The sequence below is a fragment of the Primulina tabacum genome, chromosome 13, assembly GCF_025594145.1.
Source record: "Primulina tabacum isolate GXHZ01 chromosome 13, ASM2559414v2, whole genome shotgun sequence".
Lineage (NCBI taxonomy): Eukaryota > Viridiplantae > Streptophyta > Magnoliopsida > Lamiales > Gesneriaceae > Primulina > Primulina tabacum.
The window spans coordinates 34203993-34219145 of NC_134562.1; the positions used below are offsets into that span (position 1 = coordinate 34203993).

Genomic DNA, 15153 nt, shown 5'->3' on the forward strand with positions numbered 1-15153 from the left:
CGTTAACACGGGTTTTTAGAGATTAATCTTTTCACAAAAAAAATTCTAAATTTTTATGATTTTATGAAATCTATAACAGATAAATAACGTACATGTTGTTTTCCCTAAATTTATGTGGTATGGTTGGTTAGTATTTACAAGAGTAAGAATACATAATTTATGTAGAAACGTACTTCTAATTATGATCCTAATTTTTTCATCTTAATGTATAATAGATTATCTCAATTCATGGTTTCTCCTAATCGACTTTCACAAAATCAAGTTTTTTCACTTAGAATGATAATTTAAATACAAATGTATTTCTTACTTCTCTTATTATATACACTAGTGATCGGAGTATATTTGTTATGTGTATACAGTAAGTGTTATTTTCTGTTGTATGTACTTAATAATCGAACACACATTGTTTGTTGTGCTTCATAAACGTTATTCTGTAAAATTATTTTTACATTATAAAATATTTTAATAATTTACATTATATTTAGGTTTTAAATATCAAAATAATGATCGGAGTATATTTGTTACATGTATGTAATAAGTGTTATTTTTCACTTTATTTATATACTTATTATGAGTATATCTCTTGTGGAACGGTCTCACGAATTTTTATATGTGAGACGAGTCAACTCTACCGATATCCACAATAAAAATAATATTTTTAGCATAAAAAATAATATTTTTTCATGGATGATCCAAATAAGATATTCATCTCACAGAATACGACCCGTTAGATCATCTCACACGGGTTTTTGTCACTTATTAGTAACGAGTAATTGAAGCACATGCTTAATAAATGTAATTCTATATAAATCTTCTTTATATTTGGTCGGGGCTTACCTCATTCTCTATTATCACGGTTCCATTTCGTTTTCAATTGCTTCGGCCACAAACTCGCATTCCAGCGGTTTCACCAATTTCTCTATTTCACGTGCATCAATTTTCCCCTCTTCTTCCTCCCACTGACGCTTCTGTTTTCTTTTCTTCAATTGAAATTCTTTTTTTCCCCGTGACCAATTGGGCCAAAGTGTTGGTCCTACGTGCGGAATTTGAGATAATAAAATCCGAAAAATAAAGAATAAACTGGACACCGAGATTTACGTGGAAAACCCCTGAAAATTATTAAGGTAAAAACCACGGGCAAGATGAAAAGATTTCCACTATAATATTTTGTGGTGTACAAATCACTCACTGTGTTTCCAAAGAGAACACACACTCTCTTAATACAGGAGAACAAAACACCTCACAAATATTATAGAATTATACACTCAAAGAAGAAGAGATGCTCAAGAAAAGAGCTGAAGGAACTTTGGGATGATAGAATGAGGGGGAGAGGAGCTCTATTTATAGAGCTCCCTCCATACGCGTATCGTGGTTGTCATAAAGACAGCCACCAATCACCAATCACCCATCACCAATCAACTGCCAACCTCCTTCTAACAATTAATTGCCGACATTTTCTCCTACTTGGAGATTTGATAGAGAATCAAACACATCTCCACACATCCTTTCAATCTTGCCATTCCCTGCTTGCTTACGTTTCTGCTAGACCACTTGAGGATCTACACCAATCAAACTTATCAGTGTTCACTGGCTTGGTCAGAAAATCAGCTATGTTGTCATTTGTATGGATCTTCTACATATCCACTGCTTCCTTCTTCTACTACTTCTCGTACAAAGTGAAATTGTACTCCAATGTGTTTCGTCCTGGAATGAAAGGCTGGATTCCTAGCGATGTGCAAGGCACTATGACTGTCACAAAACAAAGAAACATTTTCTTGTTTGTGCCCGATCTCCTCCAATAACCTTTTAATCCATATTGCCTCCTTACAAGCTTGAGTAGCTGCCATATATTCTGCCTCCGTTGTAGATAACGCCACAACTGTCTGCAGTTTTGAAACCCAGCTTACAGCTCCCCCTGCAAGTGTAAATACATAACCAGTAGTAGATTTCCTCTTATCAGGATCACCTGCATAATCTGAATCGACATAACCCCTGAGTGTAAAATCCGATCCTCCATAACATAATGCAGTATTCGAGGTACTCTTAATGTATCTAAGGATCCTCTTAACAGTGCTCCAATGCTCTCGTCCAGGATTCGCCATATACCGACTAACTGCTCCCACTGCTTGAGCAATTTTCGGTTTTGTACAGATCATGGCGAACATCAAACTTCCACTGCTGATGCATATGGTACTCGAGACATCTCCATCCTCTCTGCTTCACTGCTAGGACACATCTCAGAGGATAACTTGAAGTTAACAGGAAGTGGGGTCGATATTGGCTTGCTATCTTGCATGTTGAAGCGTTGCAAGACTTTCTTCAAATAATTTTTCTGGGAAAGCCAAATCTTTATGTTACTTCTGTCTCGGTGAACTTGCATCCCTAGAATCTTGTTTGCTGGTCCCAAGTCCTTCATATCAAATTCCCTAGCCAACTGTACCTTCAATCCTTGGACATGATTTTTGTTGGGGCCTGCTACCAACATGTCGTCCACATACAACAGCAAAATGATATAATCATCACCAGACCTCTTGAAATACGTGCAAGGGTCTGCACTCAGTCTGTTATATCCAAGGCTCATGATATAGGAATCAAATCTCTTGTACCAACGCCTCGGCGCCTATTTGAGACCGTACAGAGATTTCTTCAACCTGCAAACCAAGTTCTCTTTGCCTATTTCTGCAAAACCTTCTGGCTGGAGCATATAGATTTCTTCTTCAAGATCTCCATGAAGAAATGCTGTTTTCACATCTAGCTGTTCTAGATGTAGGTCAAACACCGCACACAATTCCAGCACCACTCTGACTGTTGTAAGCCGAACCACAGGAGAAAATATCTCATTGAAGTCAATGTCTTCTTTCTGAGCATACCCTTTTACCACCAATCTAGCACGATACCGCTCCACTTGGTTATTGCCATCACGCTTGATCTTATAGACCCATCTGTTTCCAATGGCTTTCCTCCCTTGTGGTAGTGTAACAAGATCCCAAGTTTTATTTCTGTCTAATGCCTCCAACTCTTCTTGCATTGCTATCATCCACAAGGATACATCCGAGCTTTGAGTAGCTTCGTGGAAACTCGATGGCTCACCATCCTCTGATAATAGACAATATGCAATGTTGCTTTCAGTGACATAATCTGAAAGCCAACCTGGTGGTCTTCTGTCTCGAGTTGACTGCCTCACATTGGAAACCTCAGACTCAACATGTTCTTGTTCTTCGTGCTCTGGTACTGCTTCACAAGAAACTTGACCTTCGTCCGTCTTATTTTCCACCTGAAAAATAGTAGTTTCTGAATTCGATGTGCCTTTGTCTTCCTTTATTTTATCTTCCTCGAAGATAACATCCCTGCTGATGACAAGCTTGTGAACAATAGGATCCCACAAGCGAAACTCCTTTACTCCATCAGCATAACCCAAGAAGATACATTTTCTGGATTTTGAATCCAACGTCGATCTTTCTTGCTCATTGTACAGAACGTACACAGGACTTCCAAATGTATGCAAATGAGAATAATATGTCGGCTTCCCGATCCACATCTCCATCGGAGTCTTCAGATCAATCGCCACTGAAGGAGAACGATTGATAATATAACAAGCGGTTTTGACTGAATTCCGTCCAAAATGATTTTTCTACACCCGCAGTCCTCAACATAGCTCTTGTTCTGTCCAACAAGGTCCTATTCATCCGCTCCGCCACTCCATCCTGTTGAGGTGTGTAAGCCGTCGTGAACTGTCTCTTGATGCCCTCATGTTGACAAAATACATCAAACTCGTCACTGGTATATTCTCCTCCATTGTCAGTCCTCAGACACTTGATTTTCTTTTCAGAATCAAGTTCAACCCGCGCTTTGAAATCTTTGAAAACTTGGAAAACTGTCTGATTTCTTCTTGATTGGATACATCCAACATCTCCTAGAGAAATCGTCAATGAACGAGACAAAGTATCTCGCTCCTCCTAGGGATACAACCGGTGCTTGCCAAACATCCGAATAAATCAGCTCCAATATGCTTTTGCTCCTGGTAGTAGAAGTGCCAAACTTTAATCTGTGTTGTTTACTGGTAACACAGTGCTCACAAAAGTGTAGTCGACACTTTTGTAAGATCCTGGCAGCAGCTTCCGTTCTGAGAGAATTTTTAACCCTCGTTCTGACATATGCCCGAGCTTTCTATGCCATAACACTGTTAATTTTTCTCCTGAACCAATTGATGCAACAGCTAGTTCTGCCTCTTTGTGTGTTTTTCCCAAAAGTACATACAGATTTGCAGCAACCTTTCCGCCTTCATAATCGTAAGCGCGCCCTTCACAATTTTCATGATCCCGTTCTCGATACGAGTTTTGCATCCGATGTCATCAAATTGCCCCAAGGACAAAAGATTTTTCGTCAGTCCTTTCACATGTCGTACCTCCTGTATGGTGTGAATGGTGCCATCAAACATTTTAATTTTGATAGTACCGACCCCAGCGATTTCCAAGGCATGATCATTTCCATGAATACAGATCCTCCCGAGACTGGTTCATAATGATCAAACCATTCTCTCCGAGACGTCATGTGCCACGTCGCACCTGAATCCATAATCCATGTGTCACAAAATTTGTGTCCTGCCTTCCGCAACAGTTGCCGCTTCGCTGAATAATATTTCACCACCGCCTGAAGTACTGGCCACATTTCCTTGAGAACTCTTCTCGATACTCGTACAATCTTTCTTGAAGTGCCCTTTACCTGCCACATTTGAAGCAGTAAATATTTTTCTTCTTACTTCTGGACTTTGATCTACCTCGTCTTTGGCTCCCACTGGAGTCACGGTCCATAAATCTTCCTCTTATCATCGGCAAAGCCTCTGCCTGCTTCGAAGTTACCAATTTGTCTTCCTTATTCTTGCGTCGGCTTTCTTCTCCGAGAACCGCTGTTAAGACATCGTCGAATCTTAGAAAGCCCATCAGAATATTGTTGGTTATGTTGATGATAAGTTGATCATATGAATCTGATAGACTTTGAAGTAGAAGCTCCGCACGTTCAGTTTTCCCCTATTTTATGCCTCATGGAAGTAAGTTGGGCAAATAGAGTATTTAGTGTATTGATATGGTCGGTCATCGATGAGGATTCCGCCATCCGAAGAGTATAAAGCCTTCTCTTTAGGAAAATCATGTTGTGTAGCGACTTGACCTCGTACATCTTTGTCAGAGTATCCCAAATAACTTTGGCTGTTTTTATCTCATAGGTACTTGACAAAACTTCATCAGCTATAGCCAAGTGTAAATTGGCAACAACATTATCATTCATCTCGTTCAACTTTCGATCATCTGTAATCTCCACCGGTCTATCTCTAATAGCCGCCAAGCAATTCTCATTTCTTAAAACTGCTTGTATCTTTATTTTCCACAGCATAAAATTGCTTCCATTGAACTTTGCTATCTCATACATTCCCACCATTATTTCTACAACAATTTTAGTTGACCGGACAAAATAATCCCGCCTTAAATAAAAAATCTCAAAAAATCTTTTCTGATGTGGAAGATCAGTCTAGGCTGCAACCACAGAGCATACTTAGAATTTTAAGAAATTTTAAACCAAGGCTTGATACCACTTGTTGGTCCCACATGCGGAATTTGAGATAATAAAACCCGAAAATAAAGAATAAATTGGACACCGAGATTTACGTGGAAAATCCCTAAAAATTATTAGGGTAAAAACCACAGGCAAGATGAAAAGATTTCCACTATAATATTTTGTGATGAACAACTCACAAATATGATGGCCTGCCAATCACCCATCACCAATCAACTGCCAACCTCCTTCTAACAATTAATTGCCGACACAAAGCACTGAGGTTGGATAAGAAGTAGTTTTACGAACAAACTGTCTCCTATTCAGGTACAATTTTTATTTAAAAAGTGGAGTACTCTGCACTAGTTTTCTTTTGGAGAACAATCTTCGTAGAGGCCCCGATTTTGTTTGTTTGTTCGTTCGTTCGTCGATAGTCCAGTGTTACTCTCTTGAGGTTGTGATAAAAGAACCACCTTTGTGTTTTTGAATCTCTATTTCATGTTCTTCGATCAATCAAAAGCATTTCTGGTAATTGCTCCATAAATATTTTCCCTCCATCGTCATGGCTAAGAGTAATGACATCTTGCCAAATTATCTTTGTTATAAATTCAGAGTTGATGTAGATAAATTATTTTCAAATTAACCAAGTTTTAACTATTTATGCTTAATCAATCCCTTTTCATATTCTTCTACTGTAATTTCTTATGTTTTTATCGAACGATTATGGAAGAAGTTCGTGGATTTCGGGGCTTATAAGAAGTTCGTGGATTTACGAATTTTTTATTTTCATTGTTCTAAATGTTGAAAGATTAGTACAAACATGTGGAATAGTTTTTATAATTTCTATTTGGATTAAAACAAAATATAGTCTGTGTTCCGGAAATAGTTTAAATCTAATGAAGTTAATTTCATAATGTCGTCACTTTATATCTGCCACAGGTAGAATTTGTAGGCTTTATCTTCAGAAAGTGATCTTTTGCGAAGAAGAAATTGCCAATTCCTACTACATTTGCCATGTATCTAGTAAAATCCTTGCAGTGGGTTCACCTTTTATTCGGACACATCCGTTATTTATACCACGCCTTCATAGATTGATCTTTTTATTTTTTGTATGTTTGATGTTGTGCTCTGGTAATATGAATACTTTTCTCATTATGCTAATTGCTAGAGCAGATTCGATGATTTAGCTTATGTAACATGCTTGATAAAAATGCCTACAGATAAATATTTTTTAATTGCTTTCTGATCAAGTTATTGACTGAATTTAGAAGACAAATTTGAGGTTTTTATGGTCAACAGAGTTTACTTCTTTCACATTGAAGTCTTTGGTTCGCTTTTTTACAAGGGATTTACCACTTTTGATATTATATGCTTCAAATGATTCTTTTTTTATGATATTAAAACCTATATTATAGCGTGGAAAACAAAATGTGTTTGGTCAATTGATTTATAAGCTTTAGAATCCAGCGCCTTTCATGTTTTGAGTATGAAATGTCGAGTTTCTCTCTTTTAAGCTGAATGCTTTCATATTTACATGATTTTAAAGTATAAAAACTTTTAAGCTAATAAATTCATCTATGTAATTTTATTTGCATACTAAAATTTCTTTTTATTTTTTCTTCTTTTCCCCCCTGAATTTTGGATTTACAATCACTATTCATTTAGTCAAAGCTATCATGTCTGATCAAGTCGTTCAATCACTCAATGGTTACCAACGGCAAAAGTAATACAATCTATGCAAATCTGGATCTCTTTTCATGTGACTGAGCTACAAGGCGATGGCAGAAATGTTGAAGCTATTGTTTTACATTAAAATTTATGTTCATGTTGTCACTTGGTTTGAATATGTCTTGGTTATTATTGTTTTACATTTGTATCTATTCTATACTTTGGAGACACACATCGCTTATGCCCCGATGGCTAGTATTTATCTATGTTACAAGATGGTCTCTTAATGTTTGATAGCACATTTCATAGGAAACATCAAAATTATGAATGTAATCCACTGCTTCTCATTGACTGCATTTTATGTTGACACAAAGGTGTTTTGTGCTAATAATATGCTTCGATTGGGTATACACAGTTGCTCCATTTCTACAATGTTTTATTTGCTAGCAATTACCTCTTTCTTTTCCTTGCTTGATTTTCATGGAATATTTCTTGTTTGAAACACATAAGCGTAAGGAACGTTTTAGTAAAAGTGGTTACTTTTATTGTGTATTTGACTGTTTAGATCTCTTGATAAATTTTTCATGTGGGCATGTCATTGATTTACAGATTAGCGGTTGTGGCTACACATGTTATACTATTTGATCATACAAATTAGGAGAGGCTTGATGGTTACTTCTCGGGGTGCTTATTGGACAGATCCAAATAATTGGATTTAATAGTCATGTCTATGTTAGGTTCTGGAAGATAATTCGAGTTTAATTTTGATACTAATTGTACCAAAGGTTTTTTTTTTGGGGAAATTGTATATGTGAATAGATGTTGCAATTTGGTCATTAATGGAGAGATTCAAAACGTTTTCCATATTGTTATTTATGTTATATTTATATATATATATATATATCATGTTCTTTATTTTGGCTTATGAATTTCGTATTTTCTTATTAGATATCAATTTTCAACTACTAAATAATGTGTTTATTCCATAATTCTAAAATATTATGTTTGAATGCATTATTTAGTAGTAATTCACAAATATTATGTTTTTAAAATTTGCGTATATTTATGTATTGTATCACACACACAATGTGTGTCCTTCGGTTGCTAGTTATTAATAGACTTCAGTCTCTTGTCATTTTTTTTTGTCGTGTGGGTGAAATAGAACCACGCCATTGATTTTCAATCAATACATGGCGCGAGGCCTTCGTCTACCTTTCTGCATCCAGGCAAAAACGACAACATTCAGGTTCCCCTCCCTTTCGCGAATCTCAGCAGTCCACCGATCATGTAGCGTTGATCGGTCTGGTGGCGTTCGAATTTTCTGCTGCCAGCAGGAGCACCCCATTGACATGGCCCTTTACATGGACGGATTCACTAAAAGAATGGAGATGGCTGGACTAAAGCCCCATCACCGCATTGGTTAGTAATCGTAATGTACTCTACACGTGTATTTTAGCTTGTTATCTCCTGCTGCTTTGTCTTCTGTGCGTCAGAGGCAAGTAGATGGGATGAGAAAATTATCTTGGCTGAATTTCTGGGCTACTGTTCTTACATGATGTGATTTTCTAGTTGTATAAAGTTGAACCTTTGTTTTGTTATGTGATGCTGGAGTGTTTATAAGCAACTAAGTTAGCTCAACAAGTTCTGACTTGTTGTTTTTGCTGGCCATTGAACTTTTGTATAGTTAATTGGTTGGTTGCTTTTGCTGGCTACTTACTTTCGTTTTGTTCTTTTTGTGATGATATGGTTTGAAATAAAAAAATCTGACAATTAAACTTCCGTTTGTCTTTCTTCTGTTTTAATCCTATGCTATCTTTAATTAGTTTCATAGTTTGTCATCTTGTCAATGATGTAATTGTAACTGATGATGTTTTCTTCAGCAATTGCCGTTTCTGGTGGCCCAGATAGCATGGCCCTCTGTGTATTAACTGCTGCTTGGAAAACTGAAACATGTGATGCTGCTATCGACAAAAGAAGCAAGTCGATTGATGGGCTTTTGGCCATCGTCGTGGATCATGGATTGCGAACAGAAAGTACAGATGAAGCAAAACTAGTTTACAATAGAATTACCGATATGGGTACATATATTTGCTACTTTTGTTGGGTGGTTTGGACGAAGTTTCATCTTGAATCTTTTATGGATTTCACTGGATGTTGGATATATATAATGTAGGCATTCTGTAGGAATCAAATGTGAAGTTGCTCGTTGTGAATGGTTGGATGGAAGGCCCAAGCCTGGTAACTTGCAAGAAGCAGCTCGCAATAAGAGGTGATTTGTCTTGTGTTTGAAATCTTCTTCCTCGACCCTTCCATACTACCTTCGAAGTGAAAAAATACCTGATAAATTTGTTATTTCCGACCTCTGAACCTCTAAATTTTCAGGTACGATATCTTACAAAATATCTGTGTACAGCAGCAGATTGGTATATTGTTGGTTGCACATCATGAGGATGACCAGGTTTTTAGCATGTTTAGTTTCCATCTCCTTTTTGTTTCAGTTAATCTCTTTTGTGTTTATTTTATTTCTTCCGTTGACAAACTTAATTTGTATGCTTCTCCTGTTGTGTGGAGCTACCCTGCCCGCTCTCATTGGTGTATGATGCCTCTGAAACTAATGACTGTTTTGTGTCTGCTGAATTGTTAGGAAAATTTCCAAGTCCAGCTTTCCAATACCCGCTCTGCTTTTTCTTTTTTTGTACTGATATTTTTTTTGGCTCACAAAGTTTGAATGTTAGCTGGTAAAGATGCTTTTTGTGAATAATTTGAATATCATTGTTAAGAATGAATTCTAACATAAAATTTATAGTTATAAATTAGACAACAAATTGTGATTGCTAAGACAGCGAAAATTGCAGGCAGAGCTATTCATTCTCAGATTATCTAGGAATAGCGGTGTGCTTGGGCTTGCTGGGATGGCATTTACATCTCAAATGTTCCCAGTGTTTCCTGATTTTAGTGGTGAAGCATTGAAAGCTCGTGGTATTTTATTAGTTCGACCACTTCTGGAGTTCTCAAAAGAAGACATGTATAATGTTAGTCTTCGTTGACTTTCAGTGATGCTAGATATTTTCCTCTGCTTACTAGTTTCTTAAGAGCTAGGTACAGTTATATTTGTTAGTATTTCAGATATGTCGAGGTGCTAATCGATTATGGGTGGAGGACCCAACAAATCAGAGTTCGTTGTATGCTCGAAATAGGATCAGAATGTCCTTGAATGGCTTGCCAGCATGTAAGTTGATATGTTGACCAGCGTGCCTGATTAAAAGAACTGTAATGAGTACTAGTATTAAGCGGGTCTAATTCTTTTGAATGACAAGTCCTAGAATTTTCAATTATAAGACTATATAGCTGTTTACACGAAGACATACGTAAAAATGCATGATCTTTCTCGAGGCTGAATTGTTTGCCATATGTTGATGGTGCAGAATCTTACTTAAATTGAATCGAGTGAGTGGATTCAATCATTTTAAGTCAGATAATATAAATGACATGATGAGTTGAATTCAGTTATTAGTTAGCATATTAATTTTGAGAGTCATAACAAATACTCCTGTTCATAATCATAATATTTTTTAAGTTTGGTTGACACAATTTTGCCATATTTCTGAATTTAGAATTAGTAAATCGCCACATTTAAAGACTTCACTCTGATTTGCTGCAGCTATATTCAAGGCTGAGTTATTAGAAGTCATATCAGCATGTCGGAAAACACGAATATATGTCGACAAACTTTGTCGATGGTTGTTGAATCAGGCTGTGACCATCATGCCTGTATGTTTCCTTCATTACTTGAGATGCAATTGGTTTTGATACAGGTTTACTGCTTTACAATCCTGAGACATACTCATTGTCAATACATTAATGTAATGATTAGTAACATTACGTATCTTCATGATTTGATTCTCCCACCTCTGACTTCATTTGGAAACTTCTTTTCCAGCATGGATATGCTATTATTGATCTACAAACTCTCCATTCAACTGAAGTAAAGGACTTGTGCATTGCAAAGTTTATTGCCTTGGTGGTGCAGGTAATGTTATTTTAATATTGTTATCTCATGTTGGTGTCCCCTTAAGCTGGTTTTACATTGGCATTATCGGATTACTAAAGCTTGTCTTGAATGTTTTTCAGTTCATTTCACAAAGACATAAGCCAGTTCGGGGCAAAGCATTGAGATTGCTATCGAACTACCTTCGTACTTTCCCATGCCAGGTTAATACAAAGAATTGAATTTTGTTGCGAGAGAGAGTTCAGAACATATTGTAGAAAGTTTTGCTCTTTGCTCTAGCTATCTAATATGTTACATTCTGCATTTTTTTCAGGCATGTCTAACTGTGGCTGGTTGTTACCTTTGTCCAGCTCCAGGATCCAAAGGAACTAAGGTCCTGGTATGCTGTTCTATTATGTCTCCTTTTCCTCTGGACTTGAAGTTGTTTTCAACACACACTTATGAAGGACAAAATAGCTTTCCTGCCAACCACATAGAGCAGATTTTGAAAAAAGATGAAACATATTCATATAAATTTATCCCAGACACTCTGGCTGTTCCTTTTTTAGACGCAAACTCCTCTGATTCTGTTCTATTGGAAGCCAAAAGGCTTGGTATTCTCAGCGACTCTGCCCATGAGATCATTGCTTCCTTGCAGAAGAAAGAAAGTGAAAATTTTAGATCCAAATCTGATATTATCTCTGACTTTGAGTTAGATGATGTGGAATCTTCAGTTGCGGCTCCAAGCCGGTCTCTTTCTCCTGGGCAAGTAGGGTATTACATGAATAGATTTATATTGAGTTGGAGAATTGGCAATGTAATTCCATCTGAAGTTTCATATGCGGATGAGGTTTTCTTCCAGGAGGATATGGATGTAGAACAATGTTGTTGCACTTCTTGCTTAATTGATTATGAGATGGTGGCTGATGTGCGTCACATGATCGATGCTGATTGGATATATCTTTCTGACTTGTCCAAGCTGACATATGTTGGGGATACCGGACCACAAAATCAATCAACTTCAAACTCCAGCAAGCAAATGGCAGGGAAAACAAATTTGTGTCTGAATCATGCTAAATTATCAGCACAAAGAGCTCTCGTGTCCTTAAAGTCTATCCCTGTTGCTGCAAGAAGAGCTCTTCCTGTCCTAGTCAGTCCTCAAGGAGTATTACTAAGCATTCCGGTACGTCACTTGTCCTTTCTACTTGCTAACTTTGTTTAATGTCTGAAGCGAGTTAAATGGTGATTGAATGCTGCATTCCGGGCCACGATCTTTACTTTCAAATTTACATCATTTAATAATTTTCAGCTACTTGACGGCCAAAGAGCATGTCAAACTGAATGTTTCAAATTGTCATGTACTTTCATTACTCTTTTTCTTGCATAGACATGTTATCTTTAAGGCAGCTATATGTTACCTGTCTTTCTTTCCTTCTGGTGGTGAAAGGATATGTTTTCTTCGGCTCTTGAGGTGTTCAAGTTCATAAGGATATTTACAGTGCTCCACTGAGGGGGTGACCATCATCTCTCATTGGGTTCACCCCTGACTGGTCTAATAATTGATTTAACTTCACGTGATTAACATGGTTTTACAGAGGATTTAAAAGCTTTTTAACCGTCTTTTCCAGAGCCTTGGCTTCGCACGTTGTCCCCGTATGAAGGTTGCTGCTGTATACTATCCGAGGGTACCCTTGGGTGGTGGGCATAGCTCGTTTCTGTAAGTTCGAACGGAGTGAAAAACTAAATGTGAGCATTAATGGACTTTACTAGCCTTGCTAACTCGGGTTCTTTGTCCTATTTTTTTTAATAGAAAGCTAATCTGGGAATGGAATTCCATATCTCGTCTCTCTTTGAAAGCCAATGTCTTAGAACTTAATGGCATGCTTTGATTCCTAGATCTTTTATAAGGTTGAAATGAGATTTAGAAGATCTTGGTTAATGTGTTGTAATATTCATGATAACTAATAAAATATGTTCAGTAGCATAGTATAGTATAGGGCTTATTATTATCGGACTATATTTCATATTCTTGACTCATGGGCTCTTCAAAAGTGAGTTTATGTTTTTGAGAATGTTAGATTTCATATTTAATCTACAAATATTCATTATCAGTTGATTTTACCTTAATTATCGAGACTTTATTATTATAAAATCTCTTAAGATCAGTTCAATGACGTAGCATAAAAGGGTTTATTTTGACTTAAATGTTTCATCTTCATTGATATGAAAAATAAATAAATGTTTTATGTACCATATGCAAGAAACGGGGATACTTGTCCAAAATAGGGAGGATTAAATCTATCCAAACTATGATTATGTCGTGTTTGGTCCTTGGAATGATTTATCGGCATCAATAATGATGTTGCTTCCAAGTTGAGAATAAAATCCTACCCTAACTATTACCCCGCCCACTAATATTGTTTCTTTGATGAAAACTTGATTAATCTAATTGTGGAGTGGTAACAATTGTCTTTGTTGGGAGAGTAATCGAAACATGATGTTTGTGTTGTTGTACGTTTTAAAATGTTAATGTTGCATTGTGACTTCCTCAACAACAATTTTCATTAAAGTGGTAAGAATTTGGTCATACAATTTTTATCAAAATCATTGTCACATGTTTGATTCTGTTGAGTTGTAAATAATGTAATTATTGATAAGAAGACTGTTGAAATATACATATGCTTTGTTGGGAAAACAAAGTGTGATCTTTGAGTTGTAATATTTAAAATATTAAAGTTCATTGTTGACATCAACTTTAGATTTTAGTAAAGTGAAAGTATTTGATCTTATATTAATGACATCAATTTGACATATATACGAATATTAGATTATTTAGTCAATCTAAATACCAGATTAACTTAGTCATATTTGAAAACACCTATAGCTCTTGAAAAAAAATTCTCAAAACATTTAAAACACTAATCGATCAGCAATCAGTGTTGATCTCTTCACTCGTGAATCCCTTTATTTCACTTTTTTCTTCTGATTTTATTTATAAAAAAAAGTCTTTATAATTTTTTGTAATGATATAGATTATAAGTATATCGATTTTTCTTTGATCTGTCTCTGACTAGGTGAAAATTTACTTCCTATTTAGCCAATGTAGCAAGTTCACAATGTTTTCTCCTTTTTCAACTAAAATTTTGATTTACACGTAACCCGAATTAGTGAGCCCAAACCGAAGCAGTAGTGAGGTCCCAGAGTCCAATAATCCAACGTTTGATTTGATGCTTCATCGAAAGAAGAGAAAGTAGTAGATATTAGTCAAGTGGACACAAAATTTATAGTAATCGTTTTTTAAACAAATACCTAAAAAATTCTAAATCGTAATTGATTCTAAATGTATAATTAAGTCAAAAGGTCGGTGGAAGAATTATTTTCGTTGATAGATTAAATAATAATAAAAAATATTATTATTATTATATTTTTAAAGTTGAAATTACTTGATAATGATCACATTTCGGTCACCATTTGTTTATTACATATCGTAATGCCCTTTAAAATACATTATATATAATCCTAAATTTCAAATTTTAATCTAACGCAATTGATCTCATACTAAATTTCAAATCATTAGCCGCGAGATATTTATTCCCTACAAATATGTACAATATACCGATAATAATTTATCCAATTAATCGATTTTGGGCCCGCTAGTTTAAATTTTTTATAACATATATCCAAGTAATTTTTAAGTAGATCAAATATAGACGAAACCCATTTTTCCAATTATAAAATTTAAAATGAAAAATCACATTTTGCATAATTATCGTGAAGATTGATGGGAAAAACAATAAAATTTTCTTTGCTAACAAACTAACAACAATTTTGATGCCATGTAATTTATTTAATAAAATACAGTTTTCTGTTGTAAATTTAATATTCAATATCAATACATTCAAAAAGTGCATGAATTTATTAAAAAAATGCTTGGAATGAAAAAGGTCATG

The 15153-nt window shown here is 35.8% G+C and overlaps 1 protein-coding gene across 3 annotated transcripts; it reads left to right on the forward strand.

Moving 5' to 3' along the window:
* Positions 1-834: 834 nt before the first annotated feature.
* LOC142522236 (uncharacterized) lies at positions 835-13041 on the forward strand. Of its 3 annotated transcripts, none has more exons than XM_075625458.1 (13): positions 835-1024; positions 5824-5874; positions 8378-8634; positions 9096-9293; positions 9400-9484; positions 9598-9673; positions 10071-10247; positions 10342-10444; positions 10877-10986; positions 11156-11245; positions 11347-11427; positions 11538-12386; positions 12651-13041. In XM_075625458.1, exons 3-13 carry the CDS (start codon positions 8406-8408, stop codon positions 12711-12713), a joined length of 2061 nt encoding a protein of 686 aa, XP_075481573.1. In that variant the 5' UTR covers positions 835-1024; positions 5824-5874; positions 8378-8405; the 3' UTR covers positions 12714-13041. The 3 variants fall into 3 exon arrangements, with proteins under 3 accessions (XP_075481573.1, XP_075481571.1, XP_075481572.1); XM_075625456.1 differs by having other exon boundaries at positions 12832-13041; XM_075625457.1 differs by having other exon boundaries at positions 835-1020; positions 5819-5874; positions 12832-13041.
* The last annotated feature ends 2112 nt before the right edge of the window (positions 13042-15153 follow it).